The sequence below is a fragment of the Microcebus murinus genome, chromosome 15, assembly GCF_040939455.1.
Source record: "Microcebus murinus isolate Inina chromosome 15, M.murinus_Inina_mat1.0, whole genome shotgun sequence".
NCBI classification, from domain to species: domain Eukaryota; kingdom Metazoa; phylum Chordata; class Mammalia; order Primates; family Cheirogaleidae; genus Microcebus; species Microcebus murinus.
Genome location: NC_134118.1, coordinates 58,685,601 through 58,711,690, shown reverse-complemented (window position 1 = coordinate 58,711,690; position 26,090 = coordinate 58,685,601). Strand labels below are relative to the sequence as shown.

The 26,090-nt window shown below is 33.8% G+C and overlaps 1 protein-coding gene across 1 annotated transcript in view; it reads left to right on the top strand.

Annotated features, from left to right (window-relative positions):
• Nucleotides 1–26,090, top strand: part of AFG2A (AAA ATPase AFG2A) — a 312,707-nt gene that overhangs the window by 9,674 nt on the left and 276,943 nt on the right. Inside the window, exons 4-10 of the mRNA XM_012784173.3 lie at nt 911–969; nt 1,579–2,223; nt 3,153–3,282; nt 3,544–3,600; nt 5,131–5,254; nt 7,732–7,987; nt 24,896–25,050. Coding sequence (XP_012639627.2) covers nt 911–969; nt 1,579–2,223; nt 3,153–3,282; nt 3,544–3,600; nt 5,131–5,254; nt 7,732–7,987; nt 24,896–25,050 — 1,426 coding nt within the window. The remainder of the gene's footprint in view (nt 1–910; nt 970–1,578; nt 2,224–3,152; nt 3,283–3,543; nt 3,601–5,130; nt 5,255–7,731; nt 7,988–24,895; nt 25,051–26,090) is intronic.

Below are 26,090 nucleotides of genomic sequence, written 5' to 3'. Positions count from 1 at the left end.
CCTTTGTCATTGACAAAGTTGGAGAGCTCTTTGTCTTCTCTCCTGAAGTAGGCTGCTTACACATGGGGGAGGAAGAAAAATTCTCATGTTCTGAGAACTTTCCAAGAATGGGTTTCTTTATAAGTGTAGTGATATTTAGGTGTGCTCACTTTCTGCACTTAAACAAGAAACTCTCCTGGAAGTTACAGTTATCATTAGTACGAAGGGGATCTTATTTTTATTAGGCATGCCCTTTCTCCAGAATAAACCTTCATTGTAACCATTATTCTCCTTTTTCCTATTTCTACCTCTTCAGGGAACATACTATAGGATTTAATTTTCTTGAAGAGATAATTTATAAGTTATATAGAAGGAATTAAGTAAATAATTAATAATAGTATTTCTCTAAACTAGGCAAGTTCATAAAAAGAATGATTCATTTAGATCAGTGTTTCCCAAATGCTTTTGACTATGACACATTATAAAAAATACATTTTTTCATCATGATTCACTCATCCACTGATACAGAGCACGTATGTGTGCATGTGTGTATATGTAGTGTAAGAAATTAATATTTTACAAAGCAGTATTCTTCATATGTGCAGTATACTCTGACATTTCTTATTCCATTAAAAAATGTTGGATGGGACTTACTGAAATGATTTCATGACCCTGCTAATGGGTAGTACACTATGTTTTGAAGAATACTGATTTAGGCCGCTAAGGCACCAAATTACAAATGATATTCTCATGGCTATAAGAAGTATCTGAAAAATGTAAATCATTTCAAAATTGTATAAATTATTTTCAGTCTGTAGATTATTCTTTTGGTTAAGTCTGTATTATAACTATGTACATGTTATTTTATACCACAGTTTAGTTTCTGGTGTACCTAATGCTGATTTCTGTCTCCCTCTCTTCCCTTTTACAGTGACAAAGATATGGACATTAATGAAGAAGAACTGACTGGTTGTATCCTGAGAAAACTAGGTGAGACATATTTTAAATTGTTTTCCTACATTTTAAGCAGAAGACAACAGCAAATAAAGTATCTTTGAGGTCTTATATACATAGTAGTTTTTTTCAAAATAGCTTAGAGAATATTCCCCTTAATGAATTAATTTCCTTTTGAGATAGGGATGTGTTATTTTTCCCAGTTAATCGATTGGCAGTTGAGCAGTGGACAGAATATGACTTGTCTATGGATAAAGTCAGTGGTAGAATTGAGACTTTTTAACCCTTACACTCTTCCTTTTTCCAGTGAGAAACATTGTTTTGGAGTATTGGTTCAGGTGTGCCATTTTAGTCTATTGTACGTGGAATGCTTGGCTATTTGTTGATATAGTTAATAGAATCTTAGATCTATTGATTATAGAGGATTTCAAATAATTATCTTGTCCTTCTATCTTCAAATAGTGCTGTATAACAGGGGAATGTTAGGTCCTCTGTTTTTCATGAGAATTACTTTATTAATACTCCATTTTTGATTTAGTACTTTTAGTCAGATAGTTTTGTTAATAGATGAAATAAATTGCTGTTTAAGCATTAAACTGGTGAAAAAATTGTGCTAACATATATATTTAATAAATTGTTTTCTAGATGGCAAGATTATTTTACCAGGCAACTTTCTGTATTGTACATTCTATGGACGACCATGCAAGTTGCAAGTGTTGCGAGTGAAAGGGGCGGATGGCATGATGTTGAAAGGGCCTCAGAATGACTCTGACACTGATGCCCATAGAGCGGCCTCTGAACGGTCAAGCATGGAAACCAGTAGCCTGGATTTATCCTTACAGCTAAGCCAGTTAGATCTGGAAGAGCCCCAGAATCCAGTATCAAGAAGTACTCCTTGTAAACCTGTAGACAACAAACTTATAAAGAAAGCTGGTGATGTTTCATTGGATGTTACACAGAGCCCTAGGGATGGCAGTGGACTTGGACTGGAGGAAGTAACAGGTCTTAAATGTAGTTTTGAGTCTGCCAGAAAAGGAAATAAGCAACTTAAAAATGACGAGAGACTGCTAAAATCCACCAACATGGGAGCAAAGTGCAATACGGATACTTTTTATTTTATTTCTTCAACAACAAGAGTCCGTTTTATAAAGACTCGTACAAACTCAAAAGAGCAAGATAACCAATTCAGAGTAACTTACGACATGATAGGAGGCTTAAATAGTCAGCTGAAAGTAATTAGAGAAATGATTGAATTGCCTCTCAAACAGCCCAGACTTTTCAAGAGTTATGGTATGATTTCTTATTTTATTGCATCTGAAAGTGTTAAATTTAAACTAAAAAACAGTTGGTCAATTCCATTTATCTAATGGTTGCTTACGTTCTTTTCCTTTTATATTTCTCAAGTGGTAGGTATGGTAGAAGATACCAGTTGCTGTGGGAAATGCCTGCTAAATTAGCCATTTTGTGTGCTTTGGTCTCTTTAGGTTATAATTTAAGTTAGTGATAGCCTTGTCTCTTTTAGTAGCATATTTCCATAGTTGCTTATATTAGGTCTGCAATAAATGTCTTGTCATACTAGATTAACTGTAATGACTAAAGAAATAAACTACTCAAATACATTGGATAAAACTTTTTTGTTAGAAAATGTAGCTGTGTGCAGATCTTTGCATTGAAGCAAGTAGTTAAAGGAGTAGCTTGACTATCAGGAAGCTCAGGGCTTCCTTTGTGTAGTTTTTGTGCACATCCTTTGCATATATTTGCTATATGCTATCTCTCTGCTTTTTCCTTTTTCATAAGTCTTTTTATATATAAAATGAACCCTCGGATTGACATTTTGCTAGTAAAGTTTATAATCTTCCAGATGGCTAGTGGGGAGGAAATTGGGATTGGTGGCTTATTTTTGTCTGTCCATGTTGGCTGGCTTTGTTTTCTGATCATTAAACAGTACTGTGTGGGATGGGGCATGACAACAATGTGGGTGTCCAGGTTTTTACAACATGCTTCCTCGTGGCTATTATGTGGTCTACAGAGAGAAAAATTCATTGCTGGGGATCAGTGCTTGGGCTAGTTAGTACATCTTTTTTTGGGGAAAAAAAGTCTAACTGTTTTTTGTGATGCAAGGTAAATTTACATTTTATAACTTGTATTTGAAGTTATATGGCATCATTTATAAGAAATCTAGTAATGCTGAATCCAGTGTTCTCTTCTTTTTCTGCTAGGAATTCCTGCCCCTAGAGGAGTGTTACTCTATGGCCCTCCAGGTACTGGAAAGACAATGATTGCCAGGGCTGTTGCTAACGAAGTTGGAGCCTATGTATCTGTAATTAATGGTCCTGAAATTATAAGCAAGTAGGTATTTAATAAACTTAAAATTATTAAATATACTTCTCAAATGTGGTTTTTAAAAATGGCTGGGTGGTATTCTGTCTGAATATTTCATACACTGAAATATTTTAAATTTATTCTTTAATATGTATTAAAATTAAGTTTAGAAAATAACTTTTTAAAGTAATTTTAAGTATCTAGAAATATTTGAAAAGTCATATTAGCTTTTATAGACAAAGCTTTAAAAACAATAAGAAATCCTTAAATGTATTTTATTTTTTGCAGATTCTATGGTGAGACTGAAGCAAGGTTACGTCAGATATTTGCTGAAGCCACTCTACGGTACTCTTATTTTTAAATGTTTTGGAATTAATAGTCAAGTCTGTGTTAATCAAAGTGAGATAATAGCACTTCGTAGAAAGCATAAAGAATAGTACAAAAATAATAGTACTAGCACTGGAAATAGATTGTAAATCTAATGAAATTCTGTCTACTCTTTATGTATAATATTATTTTAGAAGTCTGATAAATGAGTTACTAAGTTACATAAATTAGAAGAATTAAGACAGTCATTTGATAAGCCCTGTGACCTTGCTTGAGCATATAAGTCTTTGATTTTGTTTCTTTGGGGTATTTAGGCATATCCAGTATATTTAGTTCCCCTGGTAGATTGTATTATCATAGCCCTTTATGCTTAAAATTTTTTACATTATACTTTGCTTCAATGATACAAATCCTTTGCTTGTTAAAAACTGTTCTTATTGATTATTCCTGAGTTTAGGTTACACTGTTACATTGTAATGGATATTAGAGTATGATCTATAACTTGGTCTAATATAATATTATTCATAATATAGCCATGTCTCTACCATTGTTTTGGTATTTAGTATCATGATTACTGCTCTTTAAAGATTCCCCTCCCAGTGATAGTAGATAAAATGAGTAGTTTGTAGTCCCAGTACTATACTGAAAATTTGAGAACCAGTGGTATACCTTATTGTTTTAGTATGTTTTTTTTTTTTTTTTTTTTTTTTTTTTGAGACAGAGTCTCGCTTTGTTGTCCAGGCTAGAGTGAGTGCCGTGGCGTCAGCCTAGCTCACAGCAACCTCAAACTCCTGGGCTTGAGTGATCCTTCTGCCTCAGCCTCCCGAGTAGCTGGGACTACAGGCATGCGCCACCATGCCCGGCTAATTTTTTATATATATATCAGTTGGCCAATTAATTTCTTTCTATTTATAGTAGAGACGGGGTCTCGCTCTTGCTCAGGCTGGTTTTGAACTCCTGACCTTGAGCAATCCGCCCGCCTCGGCCTCCCAAGAGCTAGGATTACAGGCGTGAGCCACAGCGCCCGGCCTGTTTTAGTATGTTTTGATTGTTAATTTGTTTATGGCAGTTGAAGTTTCCATTTCTAAGAGAATTCACATCTTTTTATGAGAGAATTGATCATCTTGAATCTTTTTTTAAATAGGTTAAGAAAACATTTCTAGTTATGTCTTTTGGACTTTAAATCTGCTCCAAGGGACAATATTTTTGGCCTCAGTTTTTGAATTCACCCAGTCATAACAATTTAGTGGACATTAGTGGGAAAGTTCTGCCAGGGCATGGTATTTCATCTCATGGGCAATAGATTCTTCTAAATAGTCTACCTTTTAATTAAGGGCAGATAGACTAGAATGTGAGGTTGGTAAGTTAATAATTTGAGGTAGAATTAATCTAAAGTTTTTTAGCTTAACATTCTAATGCCTTTTGTAATAATATTATTATTATTATAATCCTAAATTTGATATGTTGCATTTCAGTTAAAAAATTAAAACTAAGTATAATTTAAAACTAAATGTAAATTAGGGATTTCATTTTGTTTTTTGCTTTTAGGCACCCATCAATTATTTTTATTGATGAGCTGGATGCACTTTGCCCTAAAAGAGAGGGGGCTCAGAATGAAGTGGAAAAAAGAGTTGTAGCTTCACTCTTAACACTAATGGATGGCATTGGTTCAGTAAGTAGAGCAATAGTATTGATTCTGTGTGGGAAAGGGTTGGAGGGGTGGATTTTTTTTTTTTTTTAAGACAGAGTCTTGCTCTGTTGCCCAGGCTAGAGTGCAGTGGCATCATCATAGCTCACTGCAATCTCTAACTCCTGGCTCAAGGGATCCTCCTGCCTCAGCCTCCAGAGTAGCTGGAACTACAGGTGCTCACCACCACGCCTGGGTAATTTTTTTTCCTTTTTGTAGAGATGGGCTTCACTATGTTGCCTAGGCTGGTCCTGAACTGCTGGCCTCAAGCCATCCTCCCACCTTAGCCTCCCTAAGTGTTGGGATTACAGGTGTAAGCCACCATGCCCAGCTAGTTGATTCTTATTAGTATATTAATATATGTAGAGTCCAAAACTATTGAATGTGTCTGAGTCTTTGGGGGTATTCTAGGAAAAAGGAAAAATATTAGCCATAACAACTAAACGAGAGACCCATGAAATAATTAGCTTCAGTAGATTCTTTAGTATTTTGTAATGGATAGGATGGCATCATAACCTGGCATTTCTTTTATGGCATATAAAATAATGTATTGTGATAGATTTCTTTTGTGATAAATGCTATTAACTTAAAAACCTGAAGCAAAGATCAGTAAGGAAGAGTCAGTGGTTAAATTTTCAGTGATTTCATTAAGAAATTTCATGAGTCTTACTGCTCATGTAAAAATTGATTCAAGGCTTTGTGCTAGGCAAGTGAAAGGAAAGAAAATGAAAATAATGGAAAATGTGTAGAATGTTTGAAAAGAATTTACTCATATTACCAGATTCTATGATAGGTATACATTCTTGTATTAATAAAAAGACTGTATGCTAATTATGAAAGGAGGATACATAGGACTAATAGAATAGCAATAAAAAAAATCCTCTCAGACTCTTGACATCCATTAACCAAAAAAATACACTTTTTATTCTGGATTGTAAATAACTAAAGAATATTAGAAGCATAATATGTTAGAACCAAAAAAAATTTTAGAAATTTTAGAAATCATATAGTCCTAAGTCCCTTGTGCACATTAAAAAACTGGACAATTAGAACTTTTTGGGTTTTACTGTCTAGTGGTAGAAATTAAATATGTGATAATAATATGAAGGTTTGTTATTAAGTCTGTTATTTCTAATGTGTTGATAATTTTAAGGGTCTGCAGGAGAAAGGTTGTCACCTGGTGGAGGCTGGATGACCACCTGATTCTCAGTCCTGGGGCAGTACCAAAGTATGAATGTCATGTCCCAGGCTTGCTTCTCAGCTTATAAATTTGGAGAATGTAATGTTGTTAATATGTTGGAGGTGGTGGAGCTCTGAGGACTGACCCATGATAACAACATATAGGATACCATTTTGAATATAGGATACCATTTTGTCCATTTATAATACAATAAGAAATGTAACTATTAAGTGGACCAACTATTTGTTTATGGATGACTATATTTTCACCTTGAAGATAGATATATCTATAATATAGTAAAGCAGTATTATAATCAGAAGGGTTCTTGTTGAGTAGGAAATTAGGTAGCAGGCTCAGTGTTGGAGTATTTTAATCACTATGTCAGTTGCCTCTTTGCTTCTGTCTCTCATGGATTGGTGTTCTTGGCTTTGGGCAGGACAGGAATCATGTGACGCTGACGTTTTAGTCTGAAAATATTTAAGGGCCTGTATTTGTGCTTCTAACCTCATAATTCATAGATTCACTGTAGTTCATGCATTTTCCATTGGCACATTCAATATAATTTATTAGGTTTGAGCTTTTTTATGTAAATCACATTCCAATTATGCCTGTCTCTGTGAGATTACACTTGGGTCACCTGAATAAAACATTGGATAATTTCTGTGGGTGGCTGATCATGATCATAGTTCTTTATTATTTGTTGTTCTTAATTTCATTTTCAGAGAGTAAAAATCCATATGTATTCAAGAATGATTGATACTTGGATATTGGTTATATTGTTGTCTGTGTTTTCAGGAATTTAAAAATCTATTAAAAAAGAAAACAGTATGTGAAGAAGAATTCTTAGGCAACTTAGAGCCTTGTTCTATATGTAGGTCATAATCTTTACTTCTAAGTAAGGGAAAAGGACTATTTAAAACAACTAAAAAGAAACAACTATGTGGTAGACTATTATATATTGTTTATGAGAATGATATAGTTTAGGTGATCTGATGAGAGAAATGACATTTACAATAGATGAAGAAGTAAGTATTAGAAAGCTTTCTAGGGGAGGAAGTGGTTAGGCTGAGCTTTGAAAAATGTGTAATAAAAATAATAAATGTGTAATAAAAATCTATTACTAATAAAAGTAATAGATGGGTAATAAAAGTATAAGGGATAGGTTTTAGTATCCTGTACAGTTAGATTTAGCCTTGTCTATATAGTCAGTGTCAGCCTACTCCCCTCCTTTTTTTTAATCTTTTGGAAAAATATGTAATTTATTTTTATTTTATTTTGTTAGGAAGGAAGTGAAGGACAAGTGTTGGTTCTTGGGGCCACAAATCGCCCGCATGCTTTGGATCCTGCACTCCGAAGACCTGGACGATTTGATAAAGAGATTGAGATTGGCATTCCTAATGCTCAGGACCGGCTAGATATTCTCCAGAAACTGCTTCGAAGGGTACCCCATTTGCTCACTGAATCTGAACTGCTGCAGCTGGCAAATAGTGCTCATGGATATGTTGGAGCAGACTTGAAAGCCTTGTGTAATGAAGCAGGTGAATGTGATTTCCTATAGTGAGTCTATATTGATGGACTTCAGTGTATATACTGATAGTTTATATTTTACTTATTTCTTAATGGAAATAGCTTTATTATTTCTAATTATAAAATATATATTTATTGAAAAAACGTAAATGATTCAAAAAACTATAAATAAGAAATAAGAATCACTCTCAATCCTACCTAAAGAAAGCCACTGTTATCGCATTTACAGTTGACCCTCTGTATATGTGGATTCAACCAACTATAGATTGAAGATGTTTGGGGAAAAAACCACAATCAAAAGTAACAACACAGCAACAAAAAACAATACAGAATATTTTGAAGATTTGTAACAATTTGAAAAACTCTCTTTTTCTTTTCTTTCTTCATTCCTTTCCTTTTTCCTTTTTCTGTTTTTTGGTGGGGGGGTCCTCTCTCTCTCACTCCCTGTTGCCCAGGCAGGATTGCAGTGGCCTCATCATAGCTCAGTACAACCTCAAACTCTTGGGCTCAAGACAGGCTAGTTTTTCTACTTTTGTAGAGATGAAGTCTCACTCTTGCTTAGGCTGGTCTCAGACTCTCCTGTCTTTAAGTGATCCTCCTGCCTTGGCCTCCCAAAGTGCTAGTATTACAGGTGTGTGCACCATACCCGGCCTACCTTTTTCATTTCTGATTGAGGTTATTTGAATCCTTTCTTTTCTGTTACTGGTTAATCTAGCTCACAGTCTGTATGTTCTGTTTATCTTTTTATAGAACCAACTTTTTGTTTCATTGATCCATTGTATTATAATTTTTGACCAACAACTTGAATTTGAGTAAATTATAAACTTGGTTAATAGTGTGACGTAGAAGAAAGCTAACACAACTGTGACTCCGTGAGCATTTAAAACAATACAATTACATGCTAAGTGATATAGAATGTACATAGGTATATCTAACTTACTGAACATACATTGGCATACCCATATGTTATGATGTGTGTATTGAACATTACAAAATTTATTCTATATGGTAAATTTGAATTACTCTTTTAGTTTTAAATAAAAGAATTGAACATTTAATGTTGCATCCTACTTAAATTTAGAAGTATTATTAGGGGATAATTTGAGTGGCCCTCAGTCTTTTAAAATAAATAGCTAGGCAAGTTTGGACTCATACTTTTTTTTTTTTTTTTTTTGAGACAGAGTCTCGCTTTGTTGCTCAGGCTAGAGTGAGTGCCGTGGTGTCAGCCTAGCTCACAGCAACCTCAAACTCCTGGGCTTAAGCAGTCCTACTGCCTCAGCCTCCCGAGTAGCTGGGACTACAGGCACGTGCCACCATGCCCGGCTAATTTATATTTATATATATTAGTTGGCCAATTAATTTCTTTCTATTTTTTATAGTAGAGACGGGGTCTCGCTCAGGCTGGTTTTGAACTCCTGACCTTGAGCAATCAGCCCGCCTCGGCCTCCCAAGAGCTAGGATTACAGGCGTGAGCCACAGCGCCCGGCCAACTTTTTTTTTTTTAAACATGCTAAGTTTCCTTGGGCAAATGGAAGCAGTCACAATCATCACATTGACCTTAGATTTACTCATAAAATTAGAATTATTTTTTTAAAAAAGAGTCATGATATCTTAATATTTGGAGGCAATATTAATGATTTGTTGTACAATTATAGGTGCTCAATAAGTATTTTGTCATTTAATTGGAGAAGGATTATCTGAGAAATATATGTAAAAGCTGGGAGGTGTAATTACTACCCCTCACCCTTAGTAGAGGTGAAAAATGTTTATTAACCTTAGAGTTGAGGTTAGTTTTGTTTTTAAATACCTATTGGGATTCTTCCCCCCACCCCCCTTCCCCACATACCCTGGGAAACTCCTGCTTTGTGCTTAGGAAGGAACTCTTAAACTTAAGTAGGAACTCTTCCTACCTTTATAAGTAGCAAAGAACAAGTTATAAGTGCTATGTAATCCTCAAAAATGTAGGGCAGTGAGGCTGCATTGAATAAATGCTGCTACATTTTTAGCATTTACGGTCCATTTTTGCCTTCGTACTGATAGATTTCTTGGCTTTGGCTTTCACTGTGGACTTGAACTAATTTTGTTTAAAACAAATGCTTTTCAGGAGGCATTTTTATTGTTTACCAGTTGTGCTGTGCTTAAGTGGAGTGCTTATGAAAGGCCACTGGCATGTCTGAGTAGTTAAGCCACCTTAACCAGATTTGTGGGTTTGGATGCTAAGAGACTCCATCTTTAGGAGATGGAGAAGAGTATATAAATTAATTCTGTCTCTTTCTATTATTTATTCTCTCCCCTGGCATTAAAATTCATTCACATGTTCTTAATTCAGGACTGATAACTTAGAACAGGGATTCTGAAACTTTATCATGTATCAGAATCACATGATAAACCTGTACAACTTACTAAAGCAGATTGCTGGACCCCACCCTCACAGTTTCTGATTTAGTAGGTCTGAGCTAGTGCCTGAGAATTCAAACAAGTTCTGGGGTGATGCTGCTGCTGCTACTGGTATGGAGACAACTTGAGAGCCATTGACCATTGTTTTTTAACAACAATGAGCATTGTTTTTTAAACAACAGTATGCATCAGACTCACTTGGGAAGCTATATGCACTCACACACATTTTTTTCTCATGTTCGTACACTTAGGCTCACACATTTCCACCTGATAACTTAATTGGTTAAGGGAAGTGGGGAACTGGAATCTGGATGTATAATGTTTCCCAAGTGATTTTTGAAGTAGCCAGTCTTGTATTTGCCTGTGAGCAGGCATTTGAGTCATTGATTTAGGTGAGTGGTTCTCCAGCTTAAACATATGTTAGGAATCACTTGTAGAGCTTGTTAAAACACAGTTCTGGGCTGTATTCTGATTCAGTAGGTGTAGGTGGGGCCCAAGAATTTGCATTTCTAACAAGCTTGCAGGTGATGTCAGTGTTGCTGGTCCAAGTACTACACTTTGGAACCAGTGATTTAGGCCAACTACCCGATTTGAAGATTCTCTGTAACTTACTTAAATAACTGGATTAAATTTAAGTATTGTAATTCTTTGACTACCTCTAATAGTGTTGAGTTTCTTCCCGGAGTTTTTATGTGATAGTAATGTACTATTCAAAAGTACATCATCTAACCATCCCACTCAAGGGAAAATGAATGTCCAAATTTGTCTTGCAAGTATGTATAATGGTTCCGAATAAAACTTAAAACGGCAAATAATTCTGAAAGATAGAAAAACCACAAGTAAGGAAACAGTTAAAAATTAACAATTAAGAATACAAATAAGAACCCAGACATATGTTTTTTCTAGAACATTTGCTTGCTTATGATTTGTGGACCTGTGTATTCATTGTGCTTTTTGTGTGTTGTGTCTCTGATGGTTTTCCCGCTTCCTGGACTGCCGTGTAGTGGAGGAAGCTCTGCCCTTTTAAACAAAAGATGCACAAATGTCTAATGATAGCATGAATTGAAGTGATCGAAAATTTTATAAAACATAGTGAACTATGCTTTCTAATTGTTTTTGTAATCCAAAGGTTATTATTTGTGGGATACTATTTAATAATACTAAATCCTTGCAGTGTTTATGTAGATTGTGTATGCTTTTCCAGAGGATAGAAACGTACAGTTTATTCCATAGTTTGTAAGAGTGATACTGTATCTTTTAGAGTGTGCTTACTCTAAGCTTTTCTAATCTTTTATGTGTTATTAAATATTTTCCATATCTTTTAACTTTATTCCCATAATGAATATGAAAGTTGGAAATAGTACAGTAGTTAGTGTTGCTTTCAACACTTGGATCTCCTATTATCTGAGCAGATATAACGTTTAATGTTTATGATTGGATATGAATCTTATTTTCAAATGTTATGTTTTCTTTTTAATTTTTGAGCTAGAGTGTGGTTTGATATGTCATGACTTATTCAAAGACCTAATGTTTTATAGTTCACCTTTTTAAGCAAAGAGCAGCTGTATTTTGAAATGTTTTATCTCAAGCAGACAAGTTGTTTACAAGCTTGACTCTAACACATCCTGACATTTAATGTCTATGTTTGTATTCCTCCTGGGATTAGGCTGCCTTTCTAATTAATTAGTTGCATCGCCTTTTATTAATTCTCTCAAAATTTATAATGTTTTAAATTAATAACATAGATAAGCATACTGCACTTTTTTGGAAAAACATGAAATGTTAATTATGTAGCAGTGACATGAATTATATAAACTCTGTTGAATGTTAGAAGATGCTTAGCAACAATGTTTTCCAAATACAGGGATTTATTATAAACTTATCCTTCTAAGGCTGCCTGTGCCATTTCAGGAGAGTGAATATAAATAGAGCTTGATTTCTTCAAGAAGTGGACTCAGTCATTTTGTTTACAGTGAAAGGAAGTATTTGCTTCACATCTCTAAGAATTTATCTTTAGCATCCTTGTTGATTACACATCATTTCAACATGTTCATGCCAAATTCTTGGTCCCTGATAAGATAGCATCACAGAACAGGAATAATTAAAACTCTTACTTAAATAATGATTTTTGTCATTATAGCACTTTAAATAGGTCTAGTAACAATTCTGAATCTAATTACTGTAACTTTTTTTGAGATGGAAAATTTTATGTTTTGTCTAGAGTTCTGAGTTATTTATAGCTCATTAGTCTTCCCTCCTACTCCTCCTTAGCTTATTTTTATAGGAATTAATGGAGCATCTGCTATGTACATAATAGTCCAGCTTTTATGAAAGGTTCTCTAACTTTGTTACCATTTTTTGAATTCTGCCAATCTCATTTTTTTGTTAAAATATTGATTCTATAAAAATTCAATATTTTTAAATGAAGCCCAGGAAAATAATGGGGTTTACTGGAAAGATTATAGTGAACTCTAGATTCAAATGCATTACACTTTATCAGCTGAGAGACATTGAACAAGCCATTCAACCTCTTGAGTTTTGTTTCCTCACCAGCTAAATAGGGATAACATTATATTGTTTTAAGAGTTTTCATAAGGTTTACAAATATAGCCGGCAGTAGTGATCATGGTTTATACAGGTCTTTGATAAGTGTCACTTCATTTCTCTTTTACGTCTTTTGCCTTTGGCAAGCTGATACTTAAACATTTTTTAAAACGTATATTTTATATAATTTATGTATTTTCTGGTAGAAGTGTCTTTGAATTTTGGCAATATTTCTGATATTTCATGAAGTACTCTTGGTTATGCTATCTATATAAGAAATATCAGGGAAATCTGGCAGAATCCTTCACTAGAGTAGTGATTTTTTACTAGATCAATAAAAGTCTTGCCCATCAATATGAATATGCAGACTAGAACTAGATAATACTCTTTTGGGATAGCCTCCTTGGATTTTCTTGCTGAACTTGGGGGTGTTATATCATACATAGGTAAAGTCATAGTCTTCCCTCCTCCACCCATTTCATGCCACATGTAAGTTCACTGCAGGCTCTCAATAGAGCAACAGAAATAGGCATATGAATTCTATTGATGTATATGTCATGTCACTTTAATGCATTTTATAATATGCCACATGTTTATTATTGTAGCGGGATAAACAGTAATTATGCAGCATAATATCCCCTAAGGCAATGAATTTCCCCCTCTGTAATTCTGAAATGTAGTGATGGAATATTATATTTGTGACATTAGAATTTGTGTTACTATATAAATATTATAGATATTATATAGAGAGGGGTTTTTTTTGTGCTTTTTTTTTTAACTAGAGGCAGGATCTTGCTCTGTTACCCAGGCTGAAGAGCAGTGGCACTAACAATAGTTCACTGCAACCTCAAATTCCTGAGTTCAAATGATCCTCCCACCTCAGCCTCCTGTGTAGCTAGGACTACAGGCACACACCACCATGCCTGGCTTATTTTTAAATTTTTTATAGAGACAGGGTCTCACTATGTTGCCCAGGCTGGTCTTGAACTTTTGGCTCAAGCAGTCTTTCTGCCTTGCTGCCTGGCTCTCCCCAAGTGCTGGGATTAATAGGCATGAACCACCATCCCTGGCAAGAGAGGGATTTTTTTGTTGTTGTTAGTGAAGTGAGTATTACTTTTGCTACTCATTTGAAATGACTGGAGCTGAATGGTTTATTTCAAAAAACAGATGGTAGTTTTGATTCTGTTTAAACTCTAAATGACATATACCATTTACATTGCTAGTGGAAAATTTTCTGAGTGGTTTTGCCAAGACTATAAACTTGAGGAAAGGTTTTCTTTCTAATTAAAATAATCACAAAAGTAAAACTAGTCTATCTGAATAAAAGTTATTTCTAAGAGTTATTCTTGATTCTTTTTTCTTTTACTTTTTATCAAATTTAGTCAGTTCTATTTTCAAATTTATTCAAAATTTGACCTTAAAAATTAAAAAGAAATTAACTACTTTCATTGCTTCTGCTATACTTCAAACCATCATCAGCTCATCTGTACTATTGAAATATCTTTTCCCTCCCTACTCTCCCCCTGGCCTCTCATCTCTCTTTATTCTTTATGTTGTCTAACTTGTAGGACTTTGAATTATAGGTTTTGGACATAAGGCCAGGTCTGGGTTAGAGAGATAGGGACTTAGGAGTTATCAGTAGTTACATGGTGACTTAAACTATAGAAATGAATGAAATCTCTAAGAGAGAATGAGTAGAGTTCATTCATTCATTTATTGATCCAGGCACTACACTAGGTGCTAGGGCTACCTCAGTGGATAAGACAGATATGGGCTCTCTCCTCATGGAATTCAAAATGCAGGGCATTACAATACAGGTGTTGGGTATTACCTGAATGATCAGAGAGGTTCAGAATGCTAATGAAGATAGAAAAAGGTTCTTGGGTAACACTACCATTCAGAGGTTGGGTTGTTAAAAAGATCTGGGATAGGAGACTGAGGAATGGCTAGAGAGATGGGAAGAAAACCCAAATAAAGTAGTGATTCAAATGAAAAGAGAGAAACTTTTTGGGGAGGAAATAATGTAGTATTAGTTAACACTGATTTCTTTATTGAGTACTTGTAATGTGGTAGTCATTGTTTGAAGCACCTTACATATACAAATGCATTTCTTCCTCACAACAACACTATGAGGTTATCTTAATTTTACTGTTGAAGAAACTTAGGAGGTTAAGGAATTTACCCAGAATCACACAGGTAATCAAGCTAGGATCAATAGTATTAGAGACCACAGTGACATAAAGTGGTTAGTTTCTTACCTGGAAGGTCAGGAGAGCCTTTGAAAGAGTCTTGTACCTAGCTGCTAGATTACAATAAATTGAGTGGTGATTCAGAGTTGAAGGAGCAGAGATAGTGATTGTCAGTTACTTTTTCAGTTTTAATGGTGTGCTGTTATTTAGAGTTTTTGTACCTTCCATTAAAAAAAGGATAAATATAGTTAGTCCTCCCTCTCCTTTTGCCACTCTTCCCTCCTCCACCAGATAAAAACCAGATCCAACTATATTCCTTCATTATTTTCCTGGTTTCTCTCTTATTTACCTGGGCCCTGCCTTAGTCCACCCAGCTGTGGATCTCCAACCTCTCTTAACATAAGAATTGTGCTCTGATCAACCTTTTTTTTTTAATTGAACTGGGTATTTTAGTAAGGTTGCTAAGCAGACAGCTAAATAATTTGATATTAAAAATTTGAAACTAAAAGCTATATTTTCAGGGAAGTTAGTTGAAACCTGAGAATAGTGAAGTGATTGTTTTAAAACTAGAATACCCTTTCAGAGATAGTTTAGTATATTCCCTTATTTCGCAGATGAAGAGAGACTATGGAATATATCTAAACTCAAGCAGTTAGTGAGGTATAATAAGCGTTGGCCCAAGATTCAGTCTGGAGACCAGTGTACCTTCATGGTGCCATTACTTTTAAAAGCAACTTTTGAAAGTGATAAGAAGTTCAGAATAAACCGTGATCAGTTTAAGTTATAGCAGTCACTTGTAATATAAATACAGTGAGAACCACAATACCCTCTTTGAGAGTATTCTGTTTTTGCTTTCTTTTCTATTAATGAGCAGTGAGAAATGGAACTCTCCTAGTAATATATCATGTGATACTCATCACCTTGTCTGTACTTAATACAGAGTTGAGGTAGAGTAACGACTCCAGATAAAACAAATTTTCTGGTTCTGGTATTTTGAGGAAAGTATTATTTAAAAGGAGAGACTTAGATTTTTGTTATACGTGCTTTTGGTCTTCATATGCATGAGTATATCATTAGGAAATTTTACACTCAACTTTTAGAATTCAGATATGAGATCCAGATGGCCATGTTTCATGTTACTTCATATAATTAAGTTTCTATAGATAATAATTCTAAAAAGCATTATTCCTCTGATCAGTTTAAGTTTATTGTTTGCTACTATCTAATGAAGGAACTTAATTGCATTCTTAAAAATAACCCATAATTTAGCAAGCATTGAGTATAAAATTGTAACAGGATTCCATATGCATGAGGCAAGATGATTATTGATTGCATCTGGAGCAGATGGTGTTGAAGAGCATGAGTTCAGAATAATTGCTCTTGTCCAGAAATGGTTATATCTAGATATTGATATGGAGGTTGAGGGGGAAGGAGTCACACTGGAAAGAATGTGTTGACATTAGTCTTGCCTTAGGCATTTGCCTTTTCTTCCCTTCCTTGTATCTTGTTTTCCATTCTCAAAAATTTTAAGAGCATTGGAAAATAAAATAATGAAAGCAAAATGACACATCTATTGTTTAATTAGCCATACCTGTTTTTTTCCAAGTTACGTTTCTTAAGAACATAGAAATATTGCTTCTGTTTGTTTACATTTTAAAAAATTAAATTCAAACTTAGAAAAGGAAATATAGATTGTTTGCTCTATTTATCAATGATGTACCTGTGTCCATTTCTGACTAGCTCCTCTAGTCAATCATCTTCTGGTTTCTAAAAATTTAATCTCTTGGCATAGATTACTGTATGACATTAGGAATGGTTGATGGCCAATAATTTAAACTTAGCATTATAGAATTTTAAGTTATTTAAACTTAAATAATTAGACAAGATATATTTTAATCTTCCATTTAGTTAATGCAGTAACTGATGGCCAAAGGAGCAAAGTTTTATTTAAACTTGTATTGGGGTTATGGCTAGAGCTATAGAGAGTTGGTTGCATTAATATAATGGCTTTACGGATCTTTTTTTTTTTTTTTTTTTTCTTGAGACAGAGTCTCACTCTGTTGCCAGGGCCAGAGTGCCGTGTGTCAGCCTAGCTCACAGCGACCTCAAACTCCTGGGGTCAAGCAATCCTCCTGCCTCAGCCTCCTGGGTAGCTGGGACTACAGGCGCGTGCCACTGTGCCTGGCTAATTTTTTTTATTTTTTAGTTGTTTGGCTAATTTCTTTCTATTTATAGTAGCGATGAGGTCTCGCTCTTGCTCAGGCTGGTCTCGAACTCCTGAGCTCAAGCAATCCTCCTGTCTCAGCCTCCCAGAATGCTAGGATTACAGGCGTGAGCCACCGCGCCCGGCCCAGAGATCTTTAATTTCTGTAAAGTTCTGATAATACATTTAACAAGAATAGCATTGATTGTATAAAATAGGGTACATTTATATAGAGTCTAGAATCATAGTACTCCAGAGTGGGAAAAAATCTTAAGGCCTATAGCAGGAATCTCCAGGATCCCTTGTTACATTTTTATAGCTTTTGCAAATCATTAAACTTCCGTATTGTTTTTTTCCCCTGACAATCTGTTATACTTTGTCTTATCACATATCTGCAAATTAATAGAATTGGATTCAGGTTTATTTAAAACATGTTCTTTCATATATAAGAACTCTTTGAGGACAGGAATTTTGTCTTTTGTTTTCTACAGGGCTGAATAATGTCTACAGTGCTCTGCTCATTCTTGCCCCTAGGCCTTTTATATACTGTTCCCTCTACCTGGAATATTCTGCTGCTGCTTTGGCCTCAGTTCCCATTTTTTCAGGTTAACATCAACTCATTTTTTAGATCTAACTACTTGAACTTAGACATATGTTTTAGCCTGCCTTCATTTGTGAAATAAAGGAATATACTAAATGATTTCTGTGAGGGTTGTCTAGGTCTGTGCTGTTAAACTGAGTTAGATGTCCCTGACATGTGTTTTTGTATCACTTTGTTCTTTCCATGTCACAGTAGTTGGCACAGTTTTTAATAATTACCCATTATTATGTGTCTCCCTTATTATGTTGGTAGTGCTATGAGTGATTGATCTCCCTTCTTGTGTACCCTGACACATAAGAGCTTAGTATATTTATTGAATAAATTAATTATATCTAGGAGATTCTCCGGAAATATTTTGAATGAATAAATAGATGAATTAATATTGAGAAGAGTACCCATGAAAGAGTAACCTGTGGTCAATGAATATATTTTCTCAGTGGCTTTATGATATAATAATACTTTAATATTTCTTTGCTTTAATAGCAGTTGTAACTGAATGGGCAAGGAATATATGTAATAGTGGTTCACTTATTGATAATTGTCCTTTAAAAATATTTTCAAAATAATAGCATGTAAAGAATGCTCTTTTCTCTTCAGGTTTTGTTTTTGTTTTTCTCCTTTACTCACCCCACCTCTTATACTGAACATTTGTGTAAAGTATTCTGACAAATGAAAACTCTTTGTGAGGACTGTAAATCATACAGTTCATGTTTTACATACAAATATATTTTACACACTATTTAACTTAGTATGTCCTGTTGTGATTTCAAACCTAATCAGAATTTCTATGTAGACAATTTGCAAAACCTTTCTTATGATCTCCTTTTTCTAGATTATCATGGTTTTAATTATTCTGACTGGAAAGTACTCTAAATAAAAATTAATATTTTCATGTTTTAGTTATAAAATACTAAGGAATAAAAAAACTTTATTGTATACATATGGATACTTAGATTTGAGGAAAAATAATATTTCATTTTAAACTTCAGTTTGTAATTTCTAACTTAAACCAGCTTCTATGTCATGGCTTTGTTTATAGTTTGTTTCCTTTTCATCTCACTCTTTACATATTCTGTTTTTTATAAACTTCTTTCTTGAAGTATTATACATAAAGTACATAAGCTAAAAGATCCATGCATTTTCTAGAATGAGCACACTCATGTAACAACCACTCAGATCAAGATACAGAGTGTTACTAGCTCTCTGGAACCTCCCTGTGACCCTTGCCCAGCCACTACCCCTGACTTCAACCTAAAACTCAACCACGTTCTTGGCTTCTAACACCATAGGTCAGTTTTGCCTGGTCTGTGCTCTCTTCTTTCACTTACAGTGTGGTTCGAGAGTTTCATCATTTTATACTATGTAGCAGTCATTCATTTTTATTGCTGTATGCCATTGTATTGTAAATATTATGGATAATGGTACCATGAACATTTTGCACATGCATTTTGGTGCACAAATATATGCATTTCTGTTTGCTATATATCTAGAAGTAGAATTAGTGGATTATAGGATTTTTTTTAGTAAATACTGCTAGAAGTTTTCTATGGTGATCTTGCCAGTTTACTCTTTGACCATTAGTGTGTGAAAATTCCCATTTCTTCTTATTCCCATTTCTTGCCAACCTTTGATGAGTTCATAACAGTATTTCATTATCATTTTAGTTCCCTGATGACTGAGATTGAGTACCTTTTCATATATGTGATGTGTCTGTTAGTATCTATTCAATTTTTCCATAGTGTTACTTTAAAAATATATTGATGTGTAGGAGTTCTTAATATAGTTTTGTTGTGAGGCTTTTGATTAGATGTATGTATTTTAAATATTTTCTTCTCTGCAGCTTGTGTTTTTTCTCTCATCATAGTGTCTCTAAGAAACAGAAGTTCGTAATTATATATTTATTATAATATATATTAATATAATGAGTCCAGTTCATTAATCTTTTCCTTTGTGGCTAGTGATTTAGTATCTTATTAAGAAATCTTGGTCAAATCTACAATCATGGATATTTTCTCTTATATTATCTTCAAGATGTTTTATTGTCTTTCATTTCACATTGCTATCTTTACTTGTTTACATTTTTCCATATATTTATAGATATTCAGGTGATAGCCAGTACCAGTGGTTGAAATTACCTTGCTCCAAATCAAGAGTTTGGGTTTGTTCTGTATTCTCTCTTCTGCTTCATTGGTCTGTTTATCCTTGTTCAAAATACTGAAATGTCTTTAATCATTTCAGCCTTATAAAAAGTCTTATTTTTTGAGAGTAAGTGTTCCTTTATTCTTTAGCAAGATTGTGTCTGGTCTATTCTTGGCTTCTTGCATTTCCATAGAAATTTAAAAATCAGTCTATCAAATCCCCACCTTCCCCCTAGTAACCATCTTGGATCTTTATTGGAATTATTGAGTCTTTTGATCAATTTGGGGAGAATTGGAAGTAAACATCTTGGAGTCTATGAACATGGTAGATCTCTTCATTTTATTTTAGGTCATTTAAGAAATTTTTTTAATTTTTAATTTTTATGGATACATAGTTATACTTATTTATGGGGGTTGTGAAATTTTGACACATAATGTGTAATGAAGGTCTTTAATTTCTCTCAAGAAATATTATATGCTCAAGTTTTATATGAAGAAGAAGTGTTGCTTAATGTTCATTATTCTTAGGTATTTTGGTTTTTTTAATGCAGTTATGAGTGGTATTTTAAACAATTTCACTTATAGTGTAATAATTATTTTTGCTACTATAGCCACGTGCTTACCTAACAAGGTTTCAGTGAAGGACAGACTACATATATGATAGTAACCTCTTTAAGATTCTAATGGAGCTGAAAATTCCTGTCACCTAGTGATGAAGCTGTTATAACATTATAGCACAGTTACTTTATTTTTTCATAAATTTAGTGTAGCCTAAGTGTACAGTATTTATAAAGTCTACAGCAGTGCACAGTAATGTCCTAGGTCTTCACATTCACTTGCCACTTGTTCACTGACTCATCAAGAGCAACTTCCAGTCCTCCAGGCTTCATTCATGGAAGGTGCCTGAAATGAGTATATCATTTTTCATCTTTTATACCATACTTTAGCAGTAACCTCCAGATTTTTGTTATATTTTTATCATTATTCTGTTAACAAAATTCATTCTTTTCATTGTGATTTTTTTTGAAGCATGAGTTATTTAGAAACAAATTGACTAGTTTACAAATATTTGTGTATTTTTTGGTACCTTTTTGTTACTGATTTGTTATTATTCTCCTGTGGTCAAAGGATTACACTTTATGATTTCAATCCTTAAATTATGTGGAGAGTTGCTTTGTGTCCCAGCATATGATCAGTTTTCATACATATTCCAGATACACTTGAAAGCGTAGATATTTTACTATTTTGGGTATTGTTTTTTATATATATGCTAATTAAGATAAATGAGTTAATTTTGTTTTTCATATCTTCTATATCTTTTTTTTTTGGTTGCTAAGGGAAGTATGTTAAAATCTGCAAGTTACGGTTGTAGATTTGTCTTTCTCATTTTAGTTAATTTTGTTTTATATATTTTGAGATTTTGTTATTAGGCACCTATTAATTTAGAATTTTTATGATCTTGGTAGATTGACCCTTTTATCATCCTGAATGTCTGGTAATACCTCTTGCTTAAAGCCTGGTTTTTAGAAGATAATAGGTATGATATTATCCTTCTGTTTATATGATATTCCTTTTTCTATTCTTTCACTTCCTACCTTTCTGTATTACATTTCAGATACATCTCTTATAAGCAGAATACATTTGGATTTTTAAAAAAATACATCTGATATTTGTCATTCCTTTGATTCAAGTACTTAATACATTTATGTTAGGGTAATATCTTAAAATACTTAGGTTTAATGTACTACTTTTTATTCCATTTGTTCTATGTTTTTTTCTCATCTTTTCTTGCCTTCTTTTCCATTAGGAAAGTATCATTTTTATTATTTCATCCTTTTCCCATTATCTTTTTAGTTATACATTTTAACTGGTCTTTTAGTGATTATTTACATATTATAATATGTCTGTTTGGCTTATTAGAGACTAGTATTAGAACAGTGCAAACACTTGAGAACACTTTGTTTCCTAAAACATTATTTTTGTTATACAATAATTATCCATTTACATTTATCTACATGTGTTGTGAGTCCCTAAGATCACCCCAGGTTTGATGCTTTACTAGAAGAAGGTGTGGGATGGGACTCAGTATATAGTCATAGTTATGGGTATGATTTATTATAGGGAACAAAAATAAGTGCTTGTATTTAATCTACTCTCTTTACTTGGCCAGAATGTCTTTACTTAAAACCTTTATTTTTTAATTCTTGATTGAATATGCTCACTGATGGTCCATTTTCATCTTTTAATTGTATGTTTATTTTAGAATTAGTCAATAGAATTTTTTATTTCTATCTAGATACTAAAATGAGTGATAAAGCAAGGCTTTAAGACTTACTTTCTATGTAAGATTTATAATCTAAAGCAATTAAAAACTCCGAAAATATTTTTAGAAATGATTACATCATTGAAATGTGTATGTTTACTTACTATTTGGATATGTTAAGTTGTGCTATGTTCATTACAGAATTAGTCTTTATACTTTTTTTTAACTTTTGAAAAATTCATCCTTCTTTTGCTTTTTTTTTTTCTCTTGCTTTTTTTTTTTTTCTTTTCTGGTGAATTACTGCTATTTTCTTGCTATCTTCATAGGTGTGGAGATTTTGCCCAGCTCTAAATTCTGTGGTTGTATTAGAAATCATAGTAGTTTTGTTGTTTTATAAATATACATTTATATTATACTATATAAGCTTTTTAAAACTATACTTTGCCTACCTTTTTGAAATCCTTTTCCTCAAGTGAAAATAATTGGTGTTGTTTATTGCACATTTTTGCTTGCATGATATATGTGGCAGGAAAATTATTAGATCATTTTCCCTCTTTCAGTTTTTCTGTCTCAGTATAGGTAAGATTAGAAATATTGGTCAAATTAGAAATATTGACAAGTATTACCAAACAGTCATTTGGGACATGAAGAAGAGTTAGTTATTCTGGTCTTTTGATTACTTCCATTTGTGTTAGATATTTTAGAAACAGCTTAAATTCTTTCAGGCCACCAACGTGCTGTTTAATATAACACAGCACTATACAGGTGCTCCTCAACTTAATGATGAGGTTATGTCCCAATAAACCTGTTGTAAGTTGAAAAGGTGTGGCTGACTGGGAGCTGGGTTTTGGTGTACCTGCCCAGCATCACAAGAGAAGAAGGGTTTCTACTGAATGCGTATCACTTTAGCATCATTGTAAAGTTGAAAAATCCTAAATCAGACCATCGTAGATTGAACTATTTTAAGTCAGGACCATCTGTATTATTGAAGTATTTTTTTTTTTAAATGCTACAACACCATTAACTAATAAGTATGTTGAGCAATAGAGCAACCTAATTTAACACTATCTTAATCTGTTTTGTGCTGCCATAACAAAATACCACAGATTGGGTAATTTATAAAGAACAGAAATTTATTTCTCACAGTTCTGGAGGCTGGGAAATGCAGGATCAAGGAGGTGGCAGGTTGGAGCTCAGTGTCTGCATCTAAGATGGTACTTTGAATGCTCTGTCCTCTGGAGGGGAGGAATATTGTACCCATGGCAGAAGAGCAGGAGAAAGTGAGCCCACTCCTGGAAGCCCTTTGTATAGCAGCACTAATCCATTCCTGAGGAATCCACCTTCACGACCTAAGCATCTCTCATTAGGCCCTGCCTACCAACACTCTTGCATTGGGGATTAAGTTTCAACATGAGTTTTGGAGGGGACAAAAACATTCAAACCATAGCAAACAAAAATGTTTATTTTTCTGTCACAAACTGAAGGGTATGAGATTATACCCTGCTTGCAAACTAACAAATTCCATGAGTGCTTGCAGAAGAGTCAAAAACAAAAAAGACAGAATATTACAGCAGCTGAAGTAGCTAGAGTAGCAGCATTTGTACCAGTTCCCTAAGTTTGGATTTTCACAGAGTGCCACATTGTGCTAGCTGACATCTGAGTCCATAGTTGCATTATGGGAGGGGAACCTTGAACTTACAGAACCTGAATCTTTTATAATAGGCAGCAAGCATGTCTGTCCTTTGCTTCGGAGGGAGACACTCTATTTTCCTGTATACAAGCATCCTTCAAAAAAGATAGTTGTGAAAAGAGGCAGTCAGTGTTTCTATTCCCTAGATAAGCAGAAAAGTAAAGAATCGTTTTTCAACATTTTAGAAGGCAGAAAAACCAAATGGGTATTTGTAAGATAGGCCTAAAATAAGTGACTTCTAGATTTTAGATAGCAGGGGATCTATTTTTTGAGTGTCTTTGTATTACTCACTTTTTTCTTACTGGTGAAAGATACTCAGCCCTCTGTTTTGGGGAGTTTGTGTCTACCTTCCTTGCATCAATGCTTCTGTTTCTCTATGAAAGTTCACATAACTGTGAAGTCTGTTTCTCTCTTGTGTTCCAAAGCCATATTTCCTACTGCCAACTGAATATTTCCTTTCAGATATTATCCCAGTGACTCAAAAATTCTGTGATTCTAGTTTGAATGTATTTACCAAAAGGGCAGGGGCAAAGTCATGTTATTATGTTAATATTTTCCTCTCTTAAAAGAAATTTTCTAAACAAATTATTTTTTATAAACTTTACAATCTTTTTTATGGCTACTGTTTTGTAGGTCCTATTTTATATTTGTAAAATATCTTTATTCTCATATTTAGTATCAGTTTGTCATATTATCATTGCCAAAACTAAGCACTTGGATTTTTGACTTTGTCCTCCACATTTTTCTATCTCTTTTCCCATCTGTCCCCTCACCCCTGTACATTCACACAAGAACAAAATACTGTAAACACTGTAATATGCATGGGCTTGTATTTTTATCATTGATTGTTCAGTCTGCATTTATATATATATCATGTTACTTTCCTCTTTGCAGGTCTCTGTGCCATGCGGAGAGTCCTGAGGAAACAGCCTAACCTCCCTGATAGTAAAGTTGCTGGCATGGTGAAGATTACTCTGAATGATTTCTTACAGGGAATGAATGACATCAGGCCCAGTGCCATGAGGGAGGTAGCAGTTGATGTTCCAAATGTAAGTCATTTATACTCGACACTAGCCACACTATTTAATTCAAAGTCTGAAAGAAATTGAGCCTCCAGCGAGTCTGACTTCCTAGGCTAAACTTTAAAAAAAGTCTCTCTCTTTTTTTTTAATTTTTATTAACTTCTTTTTTCTTTTTTCTGACATTAAGATATTCACACAGGAAAAAAATGTCTCTTGTAACTGAAATTTTTATTGAGATGATTGTAGATTCAGTGCAGTGGTAAGAAGTAATGTATGGAGATCCTGTGTATCTTTTACCAGTTTCCTCCAATGGCAAAAAAAACAAAAACAAACATCTTGCAAAATTATAGTATAATACCATAAGCAGAATATTTATATTGGTATAATCCATTGATTTTATTCAAATTGCCTGTTTTACTTGTACTCATTTGTATGTCCTGTTTTACTTGTACTCATTTGTATGTACATATGTGTATTTAGCTCTGTACTATTTTCTCTCTCATAAAGGTTTGTATATTCATCACCATAATCAAGATGAATAGCTCCATCACCACAAAGATCCTTCATAAATACCTTACCTCATTTCTAAAATTTTGTTATTTCAGAAAGGTTCTATTAATGAAATCACACAGTATGTAACCTTTTGGTATTAGGTATTTTCATTTAGTATAATTCCCTGGAGATTCATCCAAATTGTTTTATGTAAAAATAGTTTCTTTCTATTGCTGAGTAGTATTGCTTGTCTTTTGGGGATCATATTTAAAAATGCACTGCCCAGACCAATGTCATGGAGTTTTTTCCCTATATTTTCTTCTAGTAGTTTTACAGTTTCAATCCTTATGCTTAAGTCTTTAATCCATTAGTTGGTTTTTTATATATTATGTGAGATAACCAGCCAATTTCATTTTTCTTCATGTTAATATCCATTTTTTCTGTCACATATATTGACATTCTGTTTGATTACCATAGCTTTGTAATATATTTTGGAATTGGTAATGTGATGCTTCCAGCTTTGTTCTTTTTGCTAAAGATTGCTTTGGCTGTTCAGCAACTTTATGTTTCCATGT